The 24,265-nt window shown below is 36.5% G+C and overlaps 2 protein-coding genes across 5 annotated transcripts in view; one reads left to right on the forward strand and one right to left on the reverse strand.

Annotated features, from left to right (window-relative positions):
• LOC131684176 (WSCD family member AAEL009094) overlaps nt 1-24,265 on the forward strand; it is a 158,099-nt gene that overhangs the window by 49,845 nt on the left and 83,989 nt on the right. The gene's annotated exons all lie outside the window — the stretch shown is intronic.
• LOC131684177 (ficolin-1-like) lies at nt 12,874-14,938 on the reverse strand. Its single transcript, XM_058966827.1, has one exon. The coding sequence runs from the start codon at nt 14,444-14,446 to the stop codon at nt 13,658-13,660; it is 789 nt and encodes a 262-aa protein (XP_058822810.1). The 5' UTR covers nt 14,447-14,938; the 3' UTR covers nt 12,874-13,657.

A 24,265-nucleotide genomic window follows, 5' to 3' on the forward strand; every position in this document is an offset into this window, starting at 1 on the left:
AACTGAGCTAGAAAAGTTCGAATTCGATCACAATGAATTGCTGTAGGTTTGAATGCGAGCATAGCTTAGATGGTAAATAGCATTGTGCGCAGCTCAACTCCGTTCGATTCCCAACCCCAAATTTAAGGTTAGCAATACTGAATATTTTACGAAAAGGCATAGAACCTTAATAATTATAAAATAAAGTTCTTCGTATATAACTAAAATACACCCTTTACCCTGTATGCATATTAGTATGAGCAAATATCAGAAATAGAAGTACATGTGGATATGCCGACAACATAATGCCAAACGGTCGTGAGTTGAAATATAAACAAATTTTCTGTTTCCGATAGCGATAGGTATAGTTTCGTTGCGAATAGAAAAATATGTAGGTATAGATATAGTTCATTTTTCCCGATTTGTTTTGTGTTTAGAATACTAGCTTCCTTTCGCAACGCGACCGCATTTCATGAACAAACATCAATGCTTTCAACGGATTGTTTGGTGGAAACTCCGTCTCTCTCTCGCACTAGATCAATTTATAAGGTTACTAAATTTCCCAGCTGTTTTACAGCTAGCATCATTGTGTATACCATTCAATATCTACACATTTTCCGGAGGCGCTGCGTTTGACGATAGCACGACTCTCCTGACAAACGTCACACCGACTGTTAATGAACGAGAGGATGATTTTCTTTAATCACATTTGGAATGTACCATTTCGCAATTGTGACAACCGTGTCTGAGCGCAGGAGAGTGAAAAGAATCTTCCACAGATTTGTGCTTACATGCAGATTGTATGCTCCCCTGCAATGGCGTGTACACGCCGCAAATTGGAAAGCAGCTCTTCCACAACGTTTTGTGCTAACAGCAAGAGAAGCGATCCGTTCGGTACACGGTGGACGGCTTGAGCATTACCATATTTTACAATTACGCTGCTACAGTGAACGATGTTTGCGGAAGCTGGTGGTTTCTAGATATAGGTTGTGCCACAGACAACAGACATTCAGGCTATCGAATTGATAAACATTGCAGATTCGTGTTTCACTATTGCTACGCAATTGTTTGCTACACGTGTTTGACAGCTACATTGCCTCGATCACTGCATCGCACCTACAAACGATTGCCAAATGTGCCTCAGACAGGAGGGTGTCACTCCTGTCATCCTCTATGGAGATATACAGACTTTGACAGTAGTCAACATATGTGGGCCTAGCCTCATCTAGGCCCATGTCGCCTGTGCAATAGCATTGGGTTGTTTTGATTTGATCAAAGGCAGATGTTGGCTAGGACAAAATGGCTGCCTAGCAGGGGGCTGGCCTCAGATGTTTCATTTATTCGCAATTTCAGTAGCGTGTTTTATACCTATTTCAAATCGACGCCTGTTATCTGTGGTTGAGACAGCAGAAAGTGTTTGCCTGTGTTCCTGGGTGAATTTCGACCGGAACGTTTCGAAATCCACTGGGAGAAGTGGAAAATGGTGGTTTTTGTCAGGTTACACAGAGAGACATCTGCGCGAATTAATTTTTGTGTTGCCAGAAAAAGCGAGATTTAATAATTTTACTATGTATTTTAAATATCAGTCGGTAAAATCAAGCCTGGATAATTTGGTAAAAATCACTATTCCAAATTTGTCAATATATTCAAAATTGGTCAGTCTCATTATTATTAAATCAAAATCTTTCGAATTCAGCTTTTTGTTAGTGGCTGCGTTCCCTAATGCGCACTCCACTTTGACAAGTCGTCCGTCCAATGTCAATTTTGACAAATCATCAGTCGTGTCAATTTTGACAATCCGTTCCATCAGTCTCAATTTTCACAACACGGTAGGCGTTGATTTTTGTTCTCGTTTCAAACGTTAAACATCAAAATAAATTTTCGGTTATTTTCCGTTAAAAGTACGATTTCGGTTCAGGTCGCCACAATCGACTGGCTTTCGCCAATTGAATCGCCTTTTAACAGCAACATTCAATTCGAAATGAATATTCAGAAAAACTACTACTACTTTACAACTACTATGTTTGCAAAATCGGTTTATAAAAATTGGACAAGTAGCAACGCGTAATACGGTGACCAATCGGTCTTATCATAAAATTTTCAGATTGTGAAAACCAATCATCAGCGACATTAGATTAAGATAAAACTAATGAGCCGGCTGAGTTGCAACCCATTTCGTTTGTTAACGTTGCAGCTGTCATTTGCCATCATGCTAAGAGGTTATTTTTTATCGCATTTTTCGTTGTGTATGATGGTAAATTTTACTACAAATGTTGTTCAAAAAACGCACAAATCTAAACAAACTTTGCTAAGATATTACATTGTCAAAAGATTGCGTGCTTTTTCGAGTTTATACCGAGTTTCTGTTTTATTACTGGTCATATCGTACGTGATGAATTCAGGTAAGAGTAGAAGCTCGAATCCCTAAATTCTGGTTCTAATTAATATTCGTATTAGTAGTTTTTGGTAGAGGCCGATTGAAGCATCGATCGCTGGTCATTCTGGAGGGAGATTAATAATGAGAAAAGGTCTTTAAAAATTTCAAAATTTCAGTTTTGTAGTTCAGGTCAGGTCAAAATGAGTTTACGTTTGATTAAATTGAGAGCCGCTATAATGGAACCATGCCGACTTTCCAGATTTATTGTCCGAGCCAGCAGGTCCTTGATTGGCGCCTCCAGCTCCTGTTCGTCACATTTTTAGACCAAAAGCACATCGTATACTTTCGCAATCAGTGTTCTGATCGGTTTGGAGATTTCCTTCAGCGAATATCCCAACGAATGGAAACAATTCTTTGTTTTCTCTAGCCAACACCCAGAATACTGTTGACCAAATCGAACGAACAGGTTAGCTCGGTAATTCCTTTTCTAACAATAATTAGCTTTCTAATAAGGTTGTTGTCTTTCCGTATAACATTCTCATTTCCGCTTTCGGCAAATAACTTCAGGAAGGCTGCCAATTTGAGCATTTTCTTATCCTCTTCGGGCTGAGTGTTCACACCAGGAGACAAAGTCGAAGGTAATCCAAAATGTTGTATCGAAGCTATAAGGAAGCCTCATTTTTCCAGAACCTGACCGATCGATGATCGTTAAATGTTTTCCTTTCGGTCTTCATAGTAATACATTCAACCATACCTTTGAAACACGGAAGCACAATCCATTTAGTTTCATAGGGAGTTGGGAAAGGATTTTTGGACTGTACCTTCTCTGTCTGTTCTTATTTACAGTTGTCAAAAGATAGAATTGACTCATAGTTGAGATGTTCTTTCTTGGAAACTCCATACAAAAAGATAGTCATCATTTCCTTCAACTGACCACTTTCTACACAGATAATCGGCAGCAAATACCTCGACGGAACAGAATAATTTTATAAACACATTTGATTGTAATACGGGACGAACCGTACTCTGTCAGTCATGACGGTGTCCTTTTGCCCCTTGGGCAGTATGGTTTCGCCAATAGCCTTCGTTTGCTCCCTCCAGTAAAAAACCGTCTGAGCCAAGACTTCCCTTGACAATGATTCGTCTAAAGATGAGATGGAGCTCGATAATAAACGACTTCTTGGCTGAAACTATCCCGTGCTCTTCAACCGGGTTTGCTGTGAACACAAATTTTGACGTTTAACGTTTCAGACGAGAACAAAAATCAACGCCCACCGTGTTGTGAAAATTGAAACTGACGCAACGGCTGATGATTTGTCAAAATTGACATTGGACGGACGACTTGTCAAAGTTGAGTGCGCATTTGAGAACGCAGCCACTAACAAAAAGCTGAATAAATGTTGATCTGGATATTCTATTGTAATATTTTTTACACTTTTAGTTAACGTTGGGTAGACAACCCTATTTTAATATTTTTTAGTGCAGCATATAAATAACGCCTATTGGGCATTATATTTGTGTAATTAAATGGTAAAGTTTTTCTTTAAACAGCGACACGTATAAACGATCTAAATAATCAATGGACAAACATGGCTTCATGCTTGAAATCTGGTAGAAAACCCATTTATGACTTTCGATTCCGTCAATGAAATATTTTCAAACTTGCAGCGTATATACTTGATTACTGTATATTTCGAACGCCAGGTACCAAATAAGTAGACAAATATTATTTTATTTATAAAGATAGGACCAAACCCGTGGGTGAAACGTGTCATAAAACTTCAAATCGACATTTCTCTCGAATCTCTCGATGGATCATTTTGAAATTCACTGAGAAGATGCTTGGATACTGTATCTTTCGAATGCCGTATGCCAAATTTATGGTCATTTTTTTGTGACGTTATTAACATTCACAGTAGATACCAAAGAATAGTAAATATCAACAATTTTGTATCTTTCTTCGGCTTATTGGCACTTGGTCAGGTCTCCCCATAAAATCTTGGTCAAGTCTCCCCAACATTAGTTCTTGCGTTCAATGTCATGCTAATTTTATAAATAACTATTCCAATATTCCGATGTAGAATCATTTCATTACTTCATGAGGATTAACATGGTATATGAGTTACATAAAAAAATAATTACTTTAGTAGATATGTCCATATCAAGTTTGATAAAAATTTATATCATTTAAGGGGTTATATATGTTGAGATGCGGGAAAAAAGGGAAAAGTTTGAATTTATGTAAAGGTATGTAGCCATATTTTTATGAAATACTTGTTATACGTCTAGCGCAGTAAAATGTCCAATTTGCAAAATATTCTTGAGAACATAAAAAATATTAATAATTGTCGAAGTTATAGCAATTTCCGCAAAACGCGTATTTTTCCAAAGAGGTTTGCTGTGACAACGATTCCAGTCCAACAGCTCAACTGGAAGCAGAAAACTAAAGAAAATCATAAGTGTGTGTATCTATGGTGTCCTTGAACGATTGGTTGAAATTTTTTTTCTTCTTTTTGGAAACGGGAACGATTTTTACAAAAAAACACCATTTTCACCTAAAAAACCTGTTTTAATCCACCTAGCGGTGCAATTGTGTCTTTCTCATTAATCCAAACTACACGGAAAAAATTGTTCTCAAAATCGCATATAAAGTGCCATGAAACCTGGAACAATCACGTTTTTACATTATGAAAACAGGACCACGAACAAAAATCATGTGTTTTATAATTATGTTCAATTTCCCTTCAGTAACGCCCGCATAACGCTTATTTTAGTGGAACTATTTGTTTTGTGAATATCAGTCACGGCTTCCGCCAAGTCATTTCTAATGCGATTTTCAGTACACAAACTAGTTCACAACTTTATGAACATTATTCATTACACCAAAGATTGACTCATGATGATTTTCATAGATATAGGAGCCTTAGTTCACAAAATTAAAATATTCTGGATATGTTCTCGTGATCTATTTTGCGAAATTCAAAATTGTCTTCATGAATCCGTTTAATTCTCGTGAACTAATTCATGATCTCTAATATATTAGGTACGATCCAATATCCGTGCTCGTGAATTAGCTCACAAAATCATCAAATATTATTCATGTATTCGTGAACTGGTTCATGATTTCTAATATATATCACGATCCAATATCCGTGCTCATGAAATAGTTCACGAAATCATTAAATATAATTCATGTATTCGTGAACTGGTTCATGATATCTAGTATAAGTCACAACTCACCTTCATTTTTGTGAAATAGTTCACGAAATCGTTAAATATTATTCATGTATTCGTGAATAGGTTAATTATGCCTAGTACATGATTTACAATCTATTTTGCGTGCTGGTCATATTTAGAAGATATCGCTAATCATGTACAATTTCATACAACATGATAATGAAATTTTCCCGTGAACTCTTTCACAAAATTTGGAGAATTATTCGTGGAATCATTTTTATTCCATGCACTGTTTATGAAATGTACAGCTGCTAGCGACCATAGTAATAGACACGAACATTAGATATAAAAAAAAACTATTAGGACCTCGAACATCGTTATTGGTTTGATAAGGTTAATGGTGATGTCTGGATAGAAAACGAAAACTGAGCTGAGAATCCCAAATAGTGTGCGTGATATAATTCACAGAACAAGATATCGCGAATCAATCATATTTTTATGATCCAGTTCATATTGTCACATTATTCCGAATAAAACAATCGATAGTAACCAAAAAGTAACAGATCAAAATTAGGCGAAGAGAATTTATGAATACCATGGTAAAACTGCTGATATCATGAACATTAGTCATATTACTCTTCGTGTCAAATTTGGAAGTAAGTTTTAAAATAAAACATTACAATAACTTGAACAGAAATTACGAAAATCATGACAAAGATCCTGAAATTATGAACATGAATACTCTATTTATGACTAAAATATTACGATAACATGAACAGCAGTTACAAAAACCGTGACTTAGGTCCTGAAATCATGAACATGAATCACTCTACCCATATCTAAAATATCACGATAACGTGAATAGAAATAACAAAAGTTGCGACTTAGATCCTGAAATCATGAACAGTGCGGTAAAATATCAATTTCAAACGAAAATATTCGTTTCAAGTGAAACTGCGAGTCTTTCACTGTAAGCATACCACCACTATATCAATTGAGTTCTGCTGCCGTCTTCGTTTGAGTCACTCAGACTTCACTGTCAATTGAATAACAGGTTCTGGTCATTTGACGTTTTTGCCTGTTTAGTTTCTACCACCAGAAAACCAGAGGAGGATCAAACGAAGGAGGTTGAATATGAATTGCAACTCATTTGAAAGCATCGATGAGTGAAGTGCCACGAACTGAGCTTCAGATCAACAGCAACTGATGCGTTAAATGAATATGAATGCTACCGTAGACGACTGATTGACTGCGTTCATTCAGTTTCGATTGAATGAAATGAAATTTTACTGCACTGATCATGAATTTTAAGCCCGCTAGTCTGACAGAAAAATGTGATAGTAAACTCACGAATAAGAATAAGCACAATAACGTGATAAGAAATCACAATCGCGAATAAGTTCTTGAAACCATGAACATCATTTGACTGTCGGCTGTATATTCCCAAATCATGAACTAGAATCACAACAAAAACTAAACATGTCCAGGGAACAATAACAGTACCCTAACCAAACATTCTAATGTTACGCCATGTATATATTCGTGGCGAACTAGTTTTATGAATTCGAGGTTTATTATTCATAATTTTAGGAACTTGGTCATGGTTTTCGTAAATGTCCAGTTCACGAATTTATGACTAGTTTTAGTGTACGATTCCATGGCGTGTTATGTTCAATATAATGGTGGAATTGTCCATTACATATTCAGTACGGTTTGTACATACATACAATGGATCGACAGCCACGAACTTGAGGATCCCGCCAAAAAGTTACAACTTGTTAACAAATTTTAAATTAGTTTCAAATTTAAGATTGTTTTCGAACTCAAAATCTTTTCAAACCAATTTTTCACTGGTTTTACAGACCTACTAGGGAAGTTTATTTAAGAGGAACTAGGAAATTTTCTCCGTAGGTATGGAAAGGTGGGGGGAGGGGTGTAATTGATGAGGGAAGGTGGGTTTAGGGAAGGATGGTGCGTGATGTGGGGATAGACCGGGATTAGGTTGACGATGTTCAGATTGAATGCATAACCTTTCTATATGAGAAAAGTAAAAAAGTAAGGTGAACTTATAAATATGGGACATCACTTTTTTCAAACTACCATAACAAACGAACAAAACGCACCAGGACTGCTAAATTCCGAGAAACATCTTTGATTAAGCTTCAAAACAAACGCTAAAAAATTGGTGTTTGAATAGAAAAAAATCTGAGAAATTAGGGTGAACGTATAAATGTGGGACACACTGTATTTTCCCATAGAACCAACGTCAAAAACTTCAAGCAAAGTGGGCGGAGGTCTAAAATTGTCCAAATGATATGAAATTTGGCATCTGAGTTAACTTTGCTATTTGTCACAATAGGTGGCCTTTCAGATTTCAACAATGAGAGTTTTTTGCAATGCCCTAATGCGGGTGCGAGGGTGGCCAGGGGGGGGGGGGGTTGATGAAAGGTGGGAATGTTAGGGTAAGTAGGGGGCGATACTACACCAAACTGCTTATTTTACCTTCCATTTTAGACTTGTTTTGAGAAAATCGCTTCGGTCATCTCCGTAATTTGTAAAGGATGCGCAATTGTTGTTCACTAGCTTTTGATTGAGACTGATTATGTGAAAATCGAGTCAGATATTTCTGAGAAGCAGATGTTAATTCAACTCAGGAACACAACCACTTTCCCGAAGCTTCCAGCTCCGCCTAAGTTGTCCAATGTGGTCAACGTGGATTTGATTGGGCGTCAGTGAGCTGAAACTATAAATCCAAACATTTTCGAACACATTTTATGAAGTTTTGCTTCTTTTAGATACCATGCTGATTCCGATTTATATGGGAATTTCATGCGTGATACCACTCTTCAACCTGTAACTCCGGAGCCGGAAGTCGAAATTAAATGAAATTCAATAGCAGCCTATGGGAATGTTGTACCTTTCATTTGAGACTAAGTTTGAAAAAAGCGGTTCAGCCATTCCTGAGTAACCTATGTGCTTATTTTTTGGTAACATACATACATACACACGCACACACACACATACGCACACACGCACAGACATTTGCCTAACTCGACGAACTGAGTCGAATGGTATAAGAGACTCAGCCCTCCGGGCCTCGGTTAAAAAGTAGGTTTTCAGAGTGATTGCATAGCCTTTCCATAGGAGAAAGGCAAAAATTATCAACAAATTAATAACATTAATGTGAAAATTTTGACGAAAAAATGGAATCGTTCAAGGACGCGACAGTTAAATTATGAACAAGCCAAAAGAAAAAGTTTTGAGATCGGTTGAAAACTTTTTCGGCAATCGTAGTCCCCGCTAAGATCGAAATAATCGCGTTTGAAGTTTCAAGTATAAGCCACGCCTCCGTAAGGGAGCAAGATGAAAAACGCCATAACTTTGTGTCCACTGCTCCAATCTCTATAAAAATTTGAAATAACATTCTTAAGAACTTTACGATAGAAGAATAAAAAATTGGAATTTTTTTACCAACCTCAACATATGTAACCCCTTAACGCAAATTCATGACTTACGAATTATTTTCTATGAGGAAAGGATTTTTCGCTCCAAACTTTCAAAATTATCTGATGGGATCGAAACAAAAATAAAAACACTAAAAAAATTTAAGGACCAAATGGAACATGTTATTAATAATTATTGAATTTCGCCCTTGGTCAAGTCTCCCATGTTCCCCTAACCCTGTTTGTATTTTCACAATTCGACAGATTCAATAGGTTGAAGACAAAAAATACCTCGAATAAAAATAATAAAAGACAACAAACACATTCTCGTTATGAGCGCTGTTCGCACTTACATTCGCACCCAGCAAGCAAAGAGAATCTGGGTGCTTATCTACAGCTTGCTATGGAGAAGGAATGGTGCACAACGGTTGATATCTCTTCGAATGGGAGAGAGAATGAGCAACGGGTATTATTACGCTATGCTCGTATACCTACACTATATAGAACAGTAATGGTTCACCAGCCTCGGTTGTGGTGAACCAAAGCTGTCAACTCCGCAGCTCAATGGTGAATGGTTCAATGGGTGGTAAGTTGGTGAAGCGAAGAACAAATGAAGAGTGTTCGTTCTTTTTCAGCTGATTCGTTTTACAAGCTCTCATTCGCCTTAGTTCCGGTTTTATCATTCGCTCTACATTAATGTTATCATAAAAATGCAATTTTTTAGCAGAATGGGCATGCATCTAGCTAACTTTCATAACAATACGCTGTTGTCTGAGCATAAAGCTTGTCACTGCTAAGTATAATAAACGCTGGGATTGGGTGAATAAGGCACAATGGCACAACCCCTCATTCTTAGACAGTTTAGCCTTTTGAAGTAGAATATTTTTTACGTTTTTTACGGGGGTCCCGCTTCAAAAATTTCTGCTGAGGTATTGCTCCAGTTTTCATTGTACTAAGGGATATTACAACAGTTGCACTATCTGATCGGAAATATGTGCAGGTATACTGTATTTAATACCGTAACATGTACGACTACTCTAAATCTCTTATCTGCGCAATGATCTAATTCCACATTCCTTCCCGCCATATCATATCTACATTCGTTGGCTCGTTCATTAAAAGTTAAATTTTAATTTAAAACAGCATATTTGCAAATAATTCAATACCTATTCTGTTTATCACCTAGAGCTGAAACGTCACGAGAATCAGAATGCCATGATCTCTAGAAATCTATTCGGCAATCACGGTAGTCAAACGAGACTAATCAGTAGAATGACGCAATACAAATAAATATAAATCATGACAATAACGTTGTTGTAATTTGTATCCGGTGAGAATTGGAGTCACTGGACACTCGAAATTGTATGTAGACAAAGAACTTAGGAGCGACATGTAGTTGGAAAGGGACATATTGTGACAGAATCATCAATCTGAAACGATACAAGACTCACATATGGCAAATGTAATGATTGCGTCTTACAGAATTTGAATGGAACTCTTTCTTTCTCTTTGGTGCTTCAGTTATGCGCGCAGTACATTCCTATATAGCGTATAGATGTAAGCTAGCAACTTACGAACTGGACACTATCATTATAGCACAGTTTTACTCAATTTTAAAACATTTACAACGAACAGAAAATAACGGATACAATGAAGTTTTGGCATTTTTATCTTATCAAAATAAACAATGGTCAGATTAGTTCCCCTTCGTCACGTCTGTAATGCCGTTTAATTTTTATCTATAAAAGAACGAACACCGTTTTAGTACCATTTGGATTCAAAATGAACATGAATCATTTCGAATGGCATGAAAAGAGCAGGTGTACCTATAAGCAAGGAGCCATGGTGTTCAAAGGAGAGGAACAGGTATTTCGTACTGTTGCATTAGGCCTTGAACTGATTTGTGCTCGAGGGGTGGTAGAAGAAAGAATCTTTGATTCGAGCTATCGAATCTGACAAAACTGCGCTGCTGAAAAGCAATTGATTCCAAAGGAAATCTCGGAATCAAAGGTGCTGTATTGCTACAATGTAAAATATTGTTCCAAAGCAAGTGGTATCATTTGTTGATCCGAACACATGTTAACTTGATTAATGAAATCATGATATTGAAGTCAAATTTCGCTTTGGAGTGTTTTCCACTCTTTTGGAAAAAAAATTCGAGTACCGGTAAAAAATTGAAATAATTGGCGCAGCCTGACTATCTTAGAAAATACAGGTAGTTCTATATCGGTATATTCTATTCTGACACTCGTGCACTTAGCACGTGAGGCATATATTTCTGCTCGAAACACTATCGAACCCTATCCCATGGGAATACTAGCATTTAATCCTGATCTTGTGACACGCGTTTCCGTCAAATGTAAATTACTGAACCTGGACAGAGAATAGGGCCACCGTGTTCCCAGGATGACTGTTCAGTCTCAGTAGTTTCATAAATTGTTTCAAAGTTCGGCATCGCATGCAACCAGTCTTCATTTGCAATGAGGAGGTTATTTATAGGATTTTTTTCAGAACCGCAAGATGTCCTGTTAAATATCCAGATAATAATTGTTTATGACGACTTATCTTCAATGCGCTTTTTTCCTGATCAAGTTGTGTCACCTGATACAGCGTAAGTTGATGCAATATCGCATCTAATGCTTTCGATGAAATACTTCGCATGGCATCGGTTTTCGATCCACAAGCAAGCCTCGGAAGTTTACCTGGCTTTTTGGAGTTGATATCTCTTTTGTTTTAGGCTGCCAAACTAGTGAGGCATGTATTGTTCTTGATTTGACTACGGTAGACTACAACCATACTTGGTCTGAGACCCCATTTATTATCAATTGTATTACTGCACACCTAAAGATCAGTAATTACCTTGCTTATAACATAGTATCAATCCCAGGTATTTTACCTCAGCGAACATTACAATCCCTGTTCCATTTATAAAAAGTGTTGTTATGAAATAATTCCGTTTTCAATAAAAAGGGATGATGATGGTTTTGGAATGATTTATGTTCAGATTCTTCTTTTTGTACCACTTTGAAATGTACAAATAGAATACTATTTGAGATAATGCAGTTATATTTTTCCTTCGAGACGGTTACAATATCATCTTCCTATCCAATCACTTCGTATCCCATTTCAGTTACTGATTTCAATAGATTGTGTACAACTAATGACCACAATGAGGGCGATAGAACTCCGCCTTGAGGACATCCCTTATATGTTTTCATAGTTAGTTTCGTATTTTCATTCGAAAACAAAAAAAAACAATTAGTAGCATAATTTTTTTTTTAAATTCTGATTATAGTTATTTTAACCTTAGGGTCGTTCGCCTCTTTTTGGGTTAGAGAAATCTCTTGCAAAAATCTCTAACCCTATGTACCGGGTTAGAGAAATCTCTTGGAAAAATCTCTAACCCTATGTGCGGGGTTAGGAATCGAACACAGCTGAGCTGCGTACAAGGCAATTGATTTACAAACTAAGCTATGCCCGCTCCCCATATTAGCATACCTGCTTTTGGCAATTGAAATCGGAATAATTTCTCAGTAAAAGCAAAAAAATCCAATTTGGGTTCATGAAACAAATTATCTGATATTTATCTAAGGAAATTATTTGAAACTGCAAAAATTATATGTTTTAAGAAGATCATCGGATTGCATTCCGATATGTACAGTTCTAATTACAGTTCAATTGAGTTAGACATATCTCGTTACTTGAGAGAAAATAACTACAAAATGACGTGTTCAGGATGTTCAAATTCTGCTTGGTTACACAGATACAGCGAGTTTGTGATTTTTTTTCTTTAAACTTAAAACTCTATCTCGGGATAATTATATGGTAAAGCTTGAGGTGAGGTGTCTGAGAAGGATTTCTAATTTCAAAATGAAAATGCAAATCTTTCCAGAAAAATGCACTTTTATTTTTAACAGGAAACTTCCACCAAAAATTACAATACACTGTCACCAAAAATTACAATTTTTCTAGATTTCTGGCGAATAGTTTCTACCAATAACACCGGAGATCTGAGACTTATAATTGATGCTTCCTTTTAATATGAAAATAACTATGGATAATTGTTACATGTCTTACATATTCTGTCACGAATACACAACAATCAAACGTGTGAGGACAACTTTTATTCACTTTTTAAGTAAAAATTCCCAATATAGTCACCCGCAAAAATTGGTACATTGATACAGAATGGATAGAAACATCGATTGCCTTCTCCCTTATATATTTCATAATATTTTATCCCGCAAAGTGTCAAATGATGCTTTTTTTATGTAGACTAAGAACAATATTTCAACCTTAACAACATCTCTTTTAATTTAGCTACTGAGTGAATCTCAAAAGTGTATATGAAGCAAAGAAAGTCTAAAACCTTAAATTAGTGTGCCTGATCGGCAAATTCGGTTGATCAGACTGTGATTTATGCACCAGACTTTATAAACAGCAATAGGAAGATTGTTCGAAGAAGGTTTTTTTTGTAAATTAATTTATTCGTTATGTGAATGTAATGTCATTCGGTGAATTATATAAAGTTTATGTATTTTTTAAATTAAAAAAATAATATTCTGTTGAAGCGAAGTTGAAGGGAACTCCGACAATATACAATTACTTTGTTATTGATTACCATACCTCTCCTTATGAATCAAAGTAAATATTAATAAAAATGCATTAGATTTTCGCAAACTTATATTAGTGAATATTTGTCATCTACGGGGATTCTAACTAACATTCTGGACACTTTCAAAGAATAACGGCCTCCACGAAACGAATTCCACACCATACCAGAAAATGAGTTAGTGAGACCTTTCAAATACTGCCCATTCAAATGACTTTGAAAACAATCATTATGCCACCAAGCTCCCAGATATACTTGAGCGCAATGTTCATCCGTAATATTATCATTGTCGCGGTCAATAGTAGAAAACAAACAGTTCTTATGTTTTCTAAACGAATCTCCAGCTGTGCCACTGTACTTGCCCAATTCGATAAGTTTGTACTTCTCGGCCTCGCCCGCTACCGCAAATGAGCTGTATTTAGCAACGCGTCGTTCTGCTTCAAAGTCCTCCAAAACAATGTGCAGCTCGTGTGCTTTAGCATAGGTGAGCTGGTGGATCCTATCCAAACCCAACCAAAATTCTCGGTTCAGATGTCCGAAACCTTTTTTAAACTCGTCCCAAGATCTCAGAAAATTTACCGAACCATCGAACCGATTCTGTATCACTGTCCATCCTCCGGATTCGTACTCGTGATCGCATAGCACGAAGAAAGGTTCTCCAAATCCTTTTTCCGGGTGAATCAAGAAAACACCCGAAGAATTCCTTGGCGTGTCTGTACATGTTTCAGGTATTGTAATCAGCTTTCTGGAACCTTCGTCTGTATTCACATCTACTGCGATTGTTTTCTGTGCGTCTGCTTGATGTATGCATAAAATTGTACAAGTTAAAGCTAATAATGCCAAACAGCGTAGAGCCATTTTTCCAGATCACTGTTGAAGACCAACTGCAAGGCATCTCTTGGCATCACTTAATGTATATCATGTGCAAATGTACTGAGTTAAATAACGCAAAATTAGTGTGAAATTGCGAGTTCTGAACTAATTTCACGCTGATATGTTCAACCCTGCACTGAATCAAAGCGGCAAACTCCATCGTTAACGCATTATCTTAAGGACAGTCCATAAATGACGAAGCATTATATTGGGTAGAGGGGAGTAATTTAATTTTGTGGCGATATGCGACGCCAGGCCAGCTATGGAATCACACCAAGCTACGTATCTGTTTGTGTCAATTAAAACTTCGAGACATTGGCAAACACTCATTCAATGCACTAATTAGATGAGCAAAATAGGATCCACTGTGTAGGAGAGAGTGAGGACACTTGATCCTTGGGGATATTTGATTCCCTGGCCATATCTCCTTTATACGCATAAAGTTATCACAATATTAAAAAAAATGCCCCTCATTAACAGAAGACAAAGATTAGGCCCGTACGATATTAAGCCTGTTCTAATGACCCTGCCACTTCTAGTTTTCCGATCTGTTTACTTCACATCCTTGCTCTCACTTGAGTACTATGGCTGTAATTTTCATAACTTTCCCTACCCAGAATCTCTAGCTAATTGAATGTAGTTAAAATGTAAAAAAACTATAAGGGGCAGCCCTATGGGGTTGCACGAACTGTAGACGTAGGACTATGCTACTTAATGTAAAATATTTATTTTCTTAGTACATTTATAGTAATAATAATTCAAATATATTTCTTACGTATGGTTTAATCACAACCAATCAACATCGAGTATTTCATATTTAACCAAACCTTCTTGGTTATCAGGTAATTTCATTTGTAGTAGGTGATCGAATCCGATTAAACTTATTTAAGAAGATCTGAAGAAAGAACAGAAAACTGTGACCGAACTAATATCTGGAACTAAATCTTTATAGCATAAGATTAGCTTCTAAAAACCTTTCGATTGTGTGTGGTAAAAACCCGGATCAGTGAAGAAAAATCAAATTTTAGACAATATAATCACATTTCATGTATAGACTAGAATGTTGTATGAGATCGTCGAACTAATTATTTATGAATATATTCAAGTATGATTACTTTCTAAGTACTTTTGCATGGAAAACATATTTTTCAAAAAAAAATCACAATGCATACAAAAAAATTAAATTTTGTTCACCTCATGCAACAGGTATCTTTGACCCCTGTAACACTGGGTATTCTTGATCCTTATCATTAATTCTCTCAAACACTTTCGAAATGCATAGAAATAGAAAAACATCGCTCTCTTAACGTACCTGCCACTATTAATTGATCTAAAATGTTTTTTTTTCGTGAACAAATGATGACATAAGGTATTGAAGGTTGAAAAAGCCAGTTAAACAGCCCTGATTTACCGCAAATACTTGTCTTGACTTTCTACTGTGGTTAAAGTTTGTCGTGCATTCAAAAAGATAGTCTTATTAATTAATTTGTCAGGATAGATGATTAGTTGAACTTTCGCGTCTAGAGGTCATAGTGTGCTTTGTTTTTTAACCTTAGTAGGTGGGGGATCAAGTTACCACACGTTTTTACAACAACCTCGTTTTGGCATGATTTTCAAAATTGTCCATATTGCTGACAGGACATAGTATTCGGATTTACTTATTACCTATAGCTCTTACAATTCGAATTGACTACAAGATGGCGTATTTTGCAATCGAAATTTTTATTTCATTGAAAAGTTATGAGAAAATACAAAAGTGGTATCAAGCGTACCCACTCTCCCCTACTGTTATTAACCCTCCAGAAGTAGCGCTTAAGGCCCACTGAACGAGCAGCCGCTGGTGTTCTAAGACGATTTCGCTAGAACTCTCCAACAGAGCAAGTTGAAATGATTTCATAGTCGTGAGCTAAATATCTTTTGATCCAGATACAGCAGAATGAGGATTTAAGCCAAACTGCGAAATATTACGAAACTATAGATGTGTATACATGTATAATATTTGGCAGGATATCTGTCACTGTGGTTGGAATCCGAGCACTTTTCTACGTAAAAAACTGGACTGGTATTGCGAATTTACACAAGTTTGCACGAAAAAGTTGTTTCGACGTGGTTACATAATATGGTCGGCCATGTATTTTGGAACATAATAAGTCGATGTTACGACAACATCATACCAGTATCATCTTACTGGCACAAACTACCGTTACAACTGGTAAATTATTAATTACGTGTAGGAATAGCAGTCAACCTGTCGATATTTTTGCAAGAAAAAATTACAGAATGTTATTGAAATGATACATTATAATGCACAAAAATTATGAATAATTCGCTTTACCCAAATTTGTAAAAAAATCGCAGAAAAGTGTATTTTCACGCTGAAACCCCTTGGACACTTTCTTAAATAACTTAGTCTCAAATAAAAGATAAGTCTCATATAAAGCGGTAACACTATAGTGTTGGAATGATGTAATACATATTCAAACGTGTGCAAATTACTAGGATTTGCGAATAAAAATCACTAATCACCAATCAAAGTAGCTTTAAAAATCAATTAATTTAATTTAATTTTAAATTACTAGGATTTGCGAATCTTAGATCACTAATCACCAATCATAGTACCTTTGACCATATTGGAAAAGTTTAAAGATTTTGGTAAAAGTGTGACAAACACTTATTTTCCAGCGAACTCTTCACCGATTTTTACAAACTTTATTTCAAATGAAAAACAAAATACTCCCATTGACTGCTATTAAATTTCATTTAGATTTGACTTTTGGTTCCGGAGTTACAGGTTGGTTAAAATTGTAATACCTCATAGGTTAAAAATCTATGAAAATGAACAACAAAGTCCTTCGATTCGCACGCCTAGATCGCTGATGGCAATTCAAATATTTCTGGAATATATTGTCCACTATCAATAATTCCGAAAGTCCTGGGTTCCGGGCATAGTCGAGAACTAAAACCACTTCAGTCAAGACTGGCCCAATTTTCACTAACCTAGTCACAAATAGAAAATATAATATGCAGTTAGGTGTTGCACCCTCGCATCCACTCCATCCTCTACCAACCACCACGCATTTCAAATTATGTTAACATGAAGACAGCATTGAACAATATAATATTAATTATATTTTGTTTATAAGTGTTTTAGCGTCGACATATTGCTCATCAGGTTTGTGGCTGTCGTGCCCTTTTATATACTTACCACGATTTTTGGCCAGTATCAATTCAATTCTGTGCAGTGCACTGAAAGTTACTAATTTTCAAAAACTTTACCTATGTTGTTTCAGAAATTTTGAAAAGGTATTGAAATTTTGAAACGTTAGTCGTAGTCACAACAAAAATATTGTTCTCTAGATATTCGCTCAGATCATTGTTTATTTTTATCATCATAGACATGGGACATTCTTTGGCCTAAAGCTCCGATTTGAAAACGATAAAATTGATTTACCAAAACTGAAATGCTCATAACCTTGGCATATTTTAACCGATTTGTATACTTTTGGGTGTTTTGGATTTAGTAACACATCCATGAAATGAATTAATTCATCTAATTTCCAGGAATTCGGATATCCGGAGATATGTTCCAGTACTAGGATACTGTTTCTGAATATCAATAGAATCCTGGCAATATGGGTATCCAAATTCTTGGAATTGACCCGGAAGACTGCACCTCGTGGATATGGAACCATTTGGTGATTTGCTCTCTGAACGGACATACCAGAGCTTCAAATTTCAAAGTTCAAATCAGCTAAAAATGCCTGTGTTATGAGCATTTGAGTTTGCGGGCATCCAAGTACCCTTGTCGGTCTGTTAAAGGTGTTTTTGTTGGACACACAACGGCTAATTATTAACCACGGCAAACGTAAATTAAGTTAGTGGAGGAATTCTTTTTCATATATTTGTTTCTCTAAAAAAGAAGGGTGGGTAATGTCAGAGACATAACCGGAGTGAAGTAGAATACAGGCAGTTAATACGAATGCTACAATTTTGACTATCTTCTGATAAGTTGTATAAAAACCGGTTATTTCGTTATTTCTAATGGAAATACTGAAATATCGGTACATATACATCAGTACGATCTAAAATATTCGAACATATGTATCCTCATATGGTAACTCTGAAAAGAGCATTTAATGAGAGTGAAACAATTCATTTAGTATAAGAAAATCGGATATACTTGTACCATTATTTCGCTATTTCCATTAGAAACACCAAAATAACTTATTTTAATAAAACTTTTCAGAAATTAGTAACAATTATGCAATATGCAACTTCATTTCGGTAATGTTTCTGGCATAACCTACCCATCTTTTTAATCTAAAACAGAAAGATTGTTCTGAAAACCTAGTAATAAACCTAAAAATTACGTGTTTGTCCAAAGAGGTTTCTGTTCCGTTGTAGTGAATTATGCCCCCATGTTGTGATGAAGTTCACCCCCCAAGATGTGCGTTTTGCCCTGCCCATTAATCAAAGTGTAATTTATAATTATTTTGAAACATTGCATATTTTACAAGTTTTTGAACATTTTACAAAGCGTTATGATTACGATTACAAAGGAAAATGTTGGTTAAATGATATCAATTAAATTCTCCTATTTAATGTTCTATAGCTAAGCTACGATCATATTTCCTTATGGAGCACTTTTTACCTAATATTTTCCTAAATAATAATACGCTCAATCCTTAACCAAGCAGGTTTCTTAGAGTGGAATTTTCGCAAAAACCCTTCAATTGTCACGTATAATAATCGACAACGAATGCAGTACCAGGACAGTACTTTTAATGAAGCTTTTCACTTGTTGAGCCGCGATACTCGCAAATAAAACAAATAAAATTCACATTGCGTCATATAGCCGCACATAAACTAAGTCGGTCTTAATGTGGATGTAAAAATTCCGCCGTACATCAACCTGTTATACAATTAATCTGTTTTCACGGATCGTTAATTAACTATGTTTAAACATTAATGATACGTAAAACTTTTTCCCCGTTTCTTCGAGAACCGAGTCAGGGATGCCACATTGAAATCTGTGTTTCGGTCCAAAAATCTGTTTACCATCTGTAAAGACTACAACAGAAAAAAATCTGTGAAGAATTTTCAAAAATCTGTGAAAAATCACAATATTTCCAAAAATCTGTGAAATTTTTATCAAAATACCAAAAATCTGTCATCTGTGAAAATGAATCTATTATCAAAAATTGTGAAAAAAAAATCAATGACGTTATAGAAAAATTTGTGAATATGGTAACACTGGACCGAGTAATTTAAGTTTCCTCGGATAGTATAAAAATGCTGTATGAGCTCGTAAATAAGCTTTACGAAGTAACTCGTACCAAATCATCAACAGAAAATCATAACATCAGCCTCCAATAAGCCAACACCATCTCCTTTACACAACAAAGCAACCAGCGTATGTCTAATCGTCAATCGCACCCGCACTACCGCTTGCCAGATGAAAACGAACCAAAAAGCACACACCAGTTCATACTTCAATGTATACACCACAGTGCACTCTGAAACGCGCGGCGCACAGTGATCACCTTCCATACAAATGATGGACAAAACCTCAAAAGTGGTCTGAATTTGATGAAAACTTCATATTAGAGTAATTTTGTGGCGCTGAATTCATATTTGATACTATTTCTTTTATTTTTCTTTGCCTCAAAATTTTGGGGGTGGCTCAAAAAAACAACTTTTGCGAATATAAAGTACTATATCTTAAAATTCATTTTCAAAAAATTTTGTGTGGTAATTTTTTTAGCAGAATACACATTTTTCCAATTGTTGATAATGCTGAGAGACATTTATAAATTATATTACGAGCCCTGGGTAATCAAACACTACCATGCGTCTCCTTCAGACATATCATGAAAAATCACCATTTTTCATACCTCGGGGTAGAAAGGGGCAAAACAAGACATGCATTTTCGGTACACTTATTTTCAAGTGTCATCTTTCCGAACTGTTTCAAAAAAAGTGATTGTGCTTTGAACATTATAATTTTAATTTGCAAAATCCACAATAAAATTTTGAAGCTTTGTCCGGCTAGGCGACACTGTGCGGAGTGTTGAATTTATCTGTACACCACCAGAGCAAGAGAATTCGCAGTTCACTCGCACCAAACCAGCCCACCGCCAATCCATTTATTCAACTCCGAAAGAAAGAGCTCTCTGCTTTTTCTGTGGTGTGTCATCATTGTATCTTCTGTGTATGCATGTGAAACTGGAATGAGATGCTATTAGTCTCTGGCGGCAGTCATGGGATATACTACCTATCAACGAATGCGAGCTAACATGAAATATAGCAGCTGCTGCGCCTACAACGTCAGAACACAAATTAACGACTTTTTTCTTAGGTTCCCTTTTTATATGTGTCGCAGTTCATTGGATGACAAAGGGACAGTCCTATTACCGCTCGCTGCTTGATCGAATTGTACCGACCAATCATGTTGCAGATAATTACTGCTTTTATAAAATCCATTATTTCCGTTATTTTTAGTAATTGTACATTCTACAGAATTGTTGTACATATTTCCAATCAGATAGCGCAATAATCTTACTTACTTTTTCATTCAATACAACGGCAGATATTCACATTTAAAAAATCCGATAAAATTCCGGCAGAAAATTTAGAAACGGGACCCCTATATTGAAACGTTAGAAGTATTCTACTTAAAAAGAACGACTTTGTTGAATGGTGCTTCGGTTTGTTATTCCTAATCGGAACTGACTCGCCATGGCTCGGATGTACATTTACTGTGACATCCTTCGCCTTCAGCTTATTTCAAATAATAACGTATGAAACGTAGCATGGTCTTGTATCACTTTCGCACTGCGAACAGAAATTGGATTGTCGGTTTTGAAAGTTTTATATGATCATTTTTTCGTTGTTCATGGTAATCTACACATTCTAATATTTAATATAATCTTGTAACAAGTTTCAATAGAGAAAAAACTTATCCTTCTGTTAAGTATAATGCATGTTAATTACGTTCAAATACTGACGCGGCTGCCACAGCCGATATTTTGAAACGGCCCCTCTATATTGAAAGCTAAAATTTCTTCTACATTAAAAATTGTGTGTTTTATTTTATTCCCTGAAAGTTGAATGGGTGAATTTTTACGATCCTTTTCTTGTAATGCATGCACCCTGTAGTTGACAGCTCGCATGTATGAAAAGCTGCTTGGAATATTGATTTTCCTCGCATTCAATTAAAGTTCTCGGAATTCGCCGATTCGTTGGTGACTGGAACGTGGTTTAATCATATTGGCCATTTCTGTCGGTTTCACCAGTCCTGAGGAAGTCGAAATAATTAAGATGTATCCAGGGCCGGCGGAAAGCGTGGGTAGTATGGGTAGTACTACCCACTCGAAAATTACCGAGTGGGTAATTACCCACACGAAATTTTGAACCATTTCAAAACATTTTGATGCGCAACGCATGTATCTCGCACTACACACATTTGAAAACATCGATGTACCACAATTCCATTTGCATAAACGAACGTGACTTAATGTGAATGTAATGTAAGCGTGTGCATTGCGAAAAGGGAAAAAATCATTACTAATGGACCCCCACCCTATGCTTTCTACCCACTCGGGCGTAAAGTGTTTCGCCGCCCCTGGATGTATGAATAGGAATTCTTAGAAAAGTAAATCCTAATCAAAGACGTAGTTATTAGGAAATATATCAAAAAGTAACGTTGATGATTCCTATACACTGAAATAGGGGGATTGGTTCACTATTTTCTTTTCGCTAGACGAGAAAAGCATGATTGCACCAGCATTTGTTAACTACCGTTAACTAGTCTCCATAGCAATGGATACAACATATTTACACACAATGAGGCAACGCCCATGCTTAGGTAGGTATGCGATCTATTGAGCGCTAAAGCTACATTCTGTCAACTGAAGTAACATTTGCCATTGTGATTTTGCATTACTGAACCCCCCACTCCTTCCACCATCATGCAATATTCCAAGACACTGTTCGATACCTTCAGTAGCTTCTTTTTGATCTCATGTTACTCGTCTTGAGAAAGGGTTAGGTAGACACGTAATGTCACAGTACCCACAATGGAGCGTTGAGATCTGATCCTTCTGACTGTCTAGCCGAACGTAATATGCAGTTCCACGTACTGTTTATCACAAGTATGCGAACTGGTATATGTAAAGGCGGAGGGGGTGGGTCTAAGGGTGTGATCGGCTCACTACCACTGATATTTATTAGCTTCGTTTATGTCACCCCCTCATTCACTGTGTAGGAGTAAAATGACAGGGCTTGGAATTTAATGCTGTATCCCTGCTGTCGATGTTTGCATATTTACATTTTCAATTGCCATTATTGAATAATATCGTTACACTTTTCTGTCACGAGCCTAAACAGCCGACAAACATGCATGTACACTATGAACAGAAGGATCAGCGAGCTATGTACCTATATGGATATATTTAATCCGGGTATCGTATTTCCTTCCAATGGTATTTAATCATCGCATTCAAGCGTCGTTTGGCGGGCAAAAATAGATACCTACGGCGCCAGTCTACGCCGAAAGTTGCATTCAAATCTGAGCTAGTGTTTGACATTACCATCGATAAGAGCGATTGATTGGCAGCCGTCAGGTGTGTTTTTTTTTTTTTTCAATTTGTTTATTTGATAAGGCACGTATGCGTTAGCTTAAAGGTGCCATTTTTTCATTGTTTTACATTTTTAATTTCTTAAAACTAGGGGGTTACACATTTCAATATTATTTTGTTTTATATAATGAAACTAAAAAAAAAACTTTACAGCTAACTTATACATATAAAAGAGGGTATAATATAATATTCGTAAGATTTGGGGGACGGGTCATTTTGTGTGTTCTTTGTATAGTAATTCACTTTATGATTTTTAGAAGGGAGATTGTAGGAGAAATTAATTATTAACTAAGCGGAACATTTTACAAGCTTATTAACTAGAAATAACTAGAAAGAGTGGTTCAAGATTAAGGGGAATTAATTAGGGCTATTTTAAAGTAGTGGTACTGTTGGGCAATTCTTAACGAGATTAAATATTGATCAACTAAAACTAAGCACATAAGTTTTGGGAATATATTCAAGGGGAGAAGGGGGTGAAGTCATACATCTGTGTATCAGAGACATGGGAGGGAGAGCGGACAAGGCTGAAGGGGGGGGGGGGGGGGGGGGGTGAGATATAAACTTTCAGTTTCCGGCATCAGGAACTAACGGCCAAGATTACAGATTCGAACGGATTGATCAACTAACACTAGAAGATAGGGGTCACATAAGTTTTGGGAAGATATTCAAGGGGAGAAGGGGTGAAGTCATACATCTGTGTATCAGAGACATGGGAGAGAGAGTGGACAAGGCTGAACAGGGGGGGGGGGATATAAACTTTCAGTTTCCGGCATCAGGAATCAACGACCAGGATTACAGATTCGAACGGATGTATCAAGTATTGGGACGCCGGGCGGTTTTCCTCGAGCCGGCAGGGGTTCCTCCAGACGATTTCGTAGTACGGCTCAGATACGGATCGGGAACACACCGCGCTGCGTGTGTGATGTTGTACTGTAGATCTCGCGTTGTTGGTTCATTCGACAGATGTTTTGTCTCGTCTTGGAGTCGTATCAAACCATCGTTGGGGTACGGTAGGCGGAAGAGGGCACTTCTGGGAATAATAAGAGAAAAGATAGGGGCATTTAAATTTGGATATTGATGGTTTTGAGGAACGTGTATATAAGGGACATGTAGAGAATATCGCGGCTTGCTAGTACATCTCGAACCGGGACATTGGGTGATCTTC

Source organism: Topomyia yanbarensis, chromosome 2 (assembly GCF_030247195.1).
Source record: "Topomyia yanbarensis strain Yona2022 chromosome 2, ASM3024719v1, whole genome shotgun sequence".
NCBI lineage: Eukaryota > Metazoa > Arthropoda > Insecta > Diptera > Culicidae > Topomyia > Topomyia yanbarensis.